This window comes from Atta cephalotes (assembly GCF_000143395.1).
Source record: "Atta cephalotes unplaced genomic scaffold scaffold00003, whole genome shotgun sequence".
NCBI classification, from domain to species: Eukaryota; Metazoa; Arthropoda; class Insecta; order Hymenoptera; family Formicidae; genus Atta; species Atta cephalotes.
Genome location: NW_012130067.1, coordinates 9,324,385 through 9,330,299, shown reverse-complemented (window position 1 = coordinate 9,330,299; position 5,915 = coordinate 9,324,385). Strand labels below are relative to the sequence as shown.

At 31.7% G+C, this 5,915-nt stretch overlaps 1 protein-coding gene across 1 annotated transcript; it reads right to left on the bottom strand.

The window, feature by feature from the left end:
- Window positions 1–2,529: 2,529 nt before the first annotated feature.
- On the bottom strand, window positions 2,530–5,476 carry LOC105625654 (ADP-ribosylation factor-like protein 4C). The gene is made up of 3 exons (XM_012206977.1): window positions 5,266–5,476; window positions 3,814–4,029; window positions 2,530–2,726 (listed from the first exon to the last, which is right to left on the bottom strand). The coding sequence occupies exons 1-3, from the start codon at window positions 5,474–5,476 to the stop codon at window positions 2,530–2,532; spliced, it is 624 nt and encodes a 207-aa protein (XP_012062367.1).
- Window positions 5,477–5,915: the final 439 nt, after the last annotated feature.

Genomic DNA, 5,915 nt, shown 5'->3' with positions numbered 1-5,915 from the left:
TACAATACAATAGCACAATGTCTATATCATTTCAAATTTGTTTAATTTGAAATCAAGTTTGTTTTTTAAATTTATTTGTAAATTTGTGCCGAACAATTGCAGATGACAAATTAATATTATTCTTATAATCTGGGACTCGGATCGAATCAGGTTATGGTCAAAGATTATATCCAATTTTCGATTCTTTTATCGATAATAATTTTTATCGATAATAATTTCGATCTTTTTCAGTTACTGAAAAAATCCGAAAACTAAGTGCTTTCAATTCTTTCACCGATAATGATGATTGTAATCATTTGGACTTCAATTTTTTTCCGGTTATAGTTACGAGTGTATGATTACCTACCATAAAAAAAGATAATATGATAAAATTGCATATTTAAAAAATTCATATTTATTAAACAAAATGTTTATTGAAAAAAACAATTTAAAAAAAATATGGAATGAAAGATTATGTAAACACTGTAAACAGATTTTCACAACAAACATTTTTTCAATTGCTACAGCGAATGCTCAGGGGCCTTAAAATCAACTGCGTGTCTAAGATGCATTAAAAATATGAATGTATTCATACAGCATACTTGCAGTAACATTGCAGAAATATTGTAATATTACAGATTGCTGCAACATTGTAGGTATTAGGAATTATATTTTATAATATATATTACGGTTTACAAATCTTATAGCATTGTCATAGACATTAAAATGACATTAAAAAACATTTTAGCTTTTGAACTGCTGTCACATGTGGAAACATACATCAATTACACGTTAGAATTGTTAATTATTTTCATTCATTTGGTTTCTGTACGCTGGATGCGAAAACACTTGCCGCGCGGCAAAATGTGACACGGTAATCAATGAAAATTTTAAGAGTTGTAAGCTTATTGGTTATCGGCATCGCATTTTATCGCGCGACAAGTATTTCTACGTCCAGTGTGCGGGAACCATTAGGAATTATAGTGTTCGTTGAAACATTTGTTATCACTGCTGCACAACAAGATTTTTCAAACTTTATAATCAACTCTTATAATTTCTTAAAATATTTGGATTTAAAAAATTCTTTAAATATTGCAAAGAAAATGAAATAGAAGCATGGAGTTTCTTAATATTTTCATTTCACTAATTAAGAATATGTACAAAATAGGCGTACCTGCATAAAGTGTAAAACATATGTCTATATATGTAAAATTTAAAAAATATATATATCTGCACATAAAATTTGCAATTAAGTACAAAATATAATAATTATAATATAAAATATTGATTAGTTCTTTTTTTACATTTTTAAACATTTATATCACAAATTATTTTAAATTATATTCAGTATAAAAGAATTATTTTTACTATAGTTTAAATTATGTTTAATATAGTTACAAATACATTGCAACATCGCTACGACATTACAGTACAATCTTACTGAAGATGGACATTTTTATGCTATAACATTGCAACAATATTGCAAATACATTGCGCAATCTATTTGCAATATTGCAATGAAATATATCTGCAATCATTTTACAATCTTTCTGTGCTGTATGTAAGGGTAAGATTAGAAACATACTCCATTCACTGTTCTTCTTTCTTTCATCGCTCTTCCTTCTCGCCTTTACCGAAAGAGGGGACAGAGTGAGTGGATGGAGAAAAATGCTGTGATGTCTGTTCCCGATTTCCTATCACTGGCTGAATAGCTATTGACTATAGTCGACGCTCGGTCAGGAATACGTATATTTGGTGATAATCGACAATCGTACCGATGAAGTTAAAAAATCTGAACCGAAAATCGAATCGAAACCGAAAAAACATTTTCGATCCGATTATTATTTCGGTTTATTAGCCTGTGCAATATTTCGATTCGGTTATCGATTTCGGTTTGACAAAAATAACGGTTATGGTCCAGTTATTGGTTTCGGTCCAAGTCCCTGAATTGATAAAAAAATTTGTAAATGTTTGAAAGTTACACTGTTCAAGTATATTTTTTTTTAGTTTTGGCATCGTAAAAGCATTTCATCTTGTTTAAACAATAAATCAAAAAGACTAATAGATAATATATCAATTTCGAAAATTGCATAAACTTGAACATCAATAATCTCAATTTTTAATTAAAAAGTTATATGCAACAACCTAATAGGAACAGTAGTTATTAAAATCCCCCATTTCTATTTTTTTCATATTCACATGCAGCTCTACTGATATATACTTATATGTATACGCATGCATACAAACACACACACACACACACACACACATACACACACACACACACACACACACACACACATATACACACACACAATCTAAAAATTGATGCTAGTAATTCCAACAAGCATCTCACTGAGAGTGAAAGTCAGAGGGAAGTGATCGCACCCTTCGTGATCACCATTCACTTCTTTCGAGTTAATGTGCTACGTCCTCATCGCAATTGGAAAGAGAGAACGAGATGGAAGTTGTGGAAAGCGTCGCCAAAGGAGAGGCTGTCCGCAATCGACAATATCAGAAGACGCATGTGCAGTCTTCCGAAGCCCTGGCCTACCTAGCCCGTTTCCGATTCAGTTTGGCCAATTTGCGTCGTTTCAATATCAGCTGATACAGTGTGTCCAAGCCTTCGTGAAGTCCTTCGCCTGTAATAGCGCACGCTGGTTGCACACGAATACAAGCGCTACCTGGCATTCCGGTTAGTTCTAACACTCCCAGATGCTTCTCTAGTTCACTAACTTCTTTCGCACCTATATAATAGAAAACTCGTTAACAAAATAAAGTAAAATGTTTATATTATTCTTAACTAATTCAACAAACTACTAAGTAAACTTTCTAAGTAAAGACACTCAAAGCAATTTGCAATGATTGTGCTCAATAAAAATTCGCGTAAAATTTTTATATTTATATAAATTATATTTATATAAAGTTTATTTGTATATCATTTTCCATCATAATATATTGAGTTGTCCAGAAAGTTTGTGCCGCAAAAGATTTAAATTTAGTAAATGTATACTAAAATTTAAATCTTCTGCGTTTCAATTTTCCTTCAAAATCGACACGAATTTTCCGGACAACCCAATACATATTAGAAAGACTAATGATCTGTGCACAATGGAGGAAATATTAGGAATACCGAATAGGAATAAATATTAAGATTTCAATCTACCAAAAAAATCGATAAATAATATTTGACAGGCCCTTATTCAAAAGTTATATAAATAGAACGATAAATTTGCGTATTCAATTAATAATCATTTAAAAATGAATAACTAAATAATGCTTATTCTGTATTTATTTATATTTAAAAAAATTTCTTCTATTTTTTTATAGTTTGCTTCATGTGTAAGATACCTTAAAATCATGCGAGATATATCTTTTTAATGACAAATTTTTTTATAATTTATATCTTATATTTATTAATATTTTATCTTTTTTGAATTACAAATTCATTTTTCCGTCGATGTGGAAACTCAATATTTAACAAAAATGCGCGCTTATTCATATTCTTATATAACCACTTGCAGTATGTAATATAATTTCAGAAAAATACGACGTGTTCACACGACGCGGAAATGACAAACACATCGTGCGCGCTACGGTCGTTTATATCAACTGCTACGAATCAAGTTTGCAACAAAAAAAAATATGTTTATTTATGTCATATAATGCAAAAAGGTTTGAGAAAAGAACATGTTAACTAAATATGACAACAAAAATGAACAAGAAATAAATAAGGCAACAAAAATAAAATAGTACTTTCCAATTAAAAAGATGTCCAATATCTTTGAAATATAATTTATAAGTTTCAAATAAATTTTATAATATTAATTATACCAGGCAAATCTTGTTTGTTGGCGAGGATTAAGATCGGCACACCCGCATTATCCGGACTTCTCGCCGTTCTGGTGAGCTCCATTTTTGCCTCCTCAAGCCGTTCAGTATCGCAAGAGTCAACGACAAAAATAATACCATCGGTGCATCTTGTGTAAGATTTCCACAGCGGCCGTAGCTTTTCTTGCCCACCAACGTCCCACACAAGAAAATTAACACCTGTGATCAAAAGACATATTGTGTTTAAGGTGGAAAAAAAATCATAACGACGTGACACGGGCGCCCAAAAATGGTATCTGTGACTTATTGCATTTATAATCGAATCTTTATTTAGTTTAATCATTGGAAACCGAGCAATTTCTCTAATCTTGATAGCATTCATCAATCTTATAACAGTAACACATGTTAGATTTAGAAATGTGTTCGAATAAAAATTATATAGTAGGAGAGTAATAGTAGAAATAATTTACTCAATTGGTAAAAAACAAGAAAGCAAGAAAAGGAGAAAAAAAAGATTCAACTATCAAATCTTAATACAAAGTTAGATAGCTAAATAATGGCTTAATAAATATAAACAATAAATAAAAGAAGCACACGCAGAATGTTCGTATAGCGAAAGTCATATTGAAAATTCTTATGTTAATGTTATAAAATAATCATAAATTTCGGCCCAGGTTTGACCACCTTCAGTATGTTATACATACAGAATAAATGTAAATGTTAATCAATTAAATTTGACAATTAATTGCTTGATTTATATTTATTTTGTATGTATAACATACTGAAGATAGCCCAATCTGGGCCAAAACGTCTATGATTATTTTATAACATAAGAATTTTAAATACTTGATTTTTACTATGAACATCTTGCATATGGCTGTTTCTTTTATTTATTGCTAATACAAAGTATTTTATTTATTGCTAAAAAATGTTAAAAAGATGTTTTATTTTTTAGTAATAAATTTGGAATTGATTTTTTTTTTCTTATTGAATATATCGAAAAAAATTATTGTTTATTGTAACTCTCTCTCAGTTCTTTCATCCTGTATGTTTCTATATACGAGATTTTTCTCGAATTTTATTGAGATAAATTTTAATATTTGGAATTAATTAAAGCGAGTAATATCGTTGATTTCTCGAAAATTCGTTCGCGAATTCTTTCTCTTCAATAACTTGAAAAACATTAACAGTCTTGTTGAAAGGAAGATTAATTCTAGATTCTTAGCCAACGAGACTACCATTACAAAAACAAAGACTGAAAATCTATTCTTTTTAACTTAAGTTCTTGCACGGTTCATCTATTTTTTTTTCTCCAACGTGGAGAGAAAAAGAAGAAAGATGAACTATGCAAAAAAGTTCAGCTAAAAAGAACAGGCCTTAAAATTGGTGATTTTGAAATATATCTATTAGAAAAAGACACAGATAATCAAAGATGGAAAATTATGGGAGATGTACCTTTAGCTTTTCCGATGCCACCGCGAATTCTCTCGCAATTAAAACCAATAGTCGGTACGGTATTAAGATACTGATCAAATTTCAGTCTGTACAGGGCGGTCGTCTTCCCGGCGCTGTCGAGACCGAGCATCGCCACGTGTAGAGGAGTTCCTGTGGGAAGTGCCTCGAGCAGACCGCCGCTCGTGCCGCTTCTACCCATCCCAGCGCCCATCCCTTTCCCTCCCTCCCTCCCACCCTCTCTCTCTCTCTCTCTTACTTTCTCTCCTCCTACTTCCCTGCCTCTCTTTCCTTCCTTATCTCGTCCTCACTCCCTCTTTCCGCTATCAACTCTCTTTCTCTTGTTTCTTCTCTTTTCTATTTTGTTTTGATTCGGCCTAGCATCTAGAATTCTCTTCTTCCTCTGTGCTGCACACAAAAAAAATCTTCCTTCTTCAAATTCAACCTTGAGTCCGCTTCTGCGAAATTATCCACTACCGCATCGTCTGAAAGCAAGCGCGTTCCACAGTTAATGCCTCTCGACTGGTTCCACCCGAAACAGGTGTCCATATCTCTAATAATAAGTAGGACTCGATTTCCATCGAGGTCAATGTCACTTTCAATATTAACCGAATTACGATGAATACTGTTTTCTCGCAATCACTAAAGCCTAA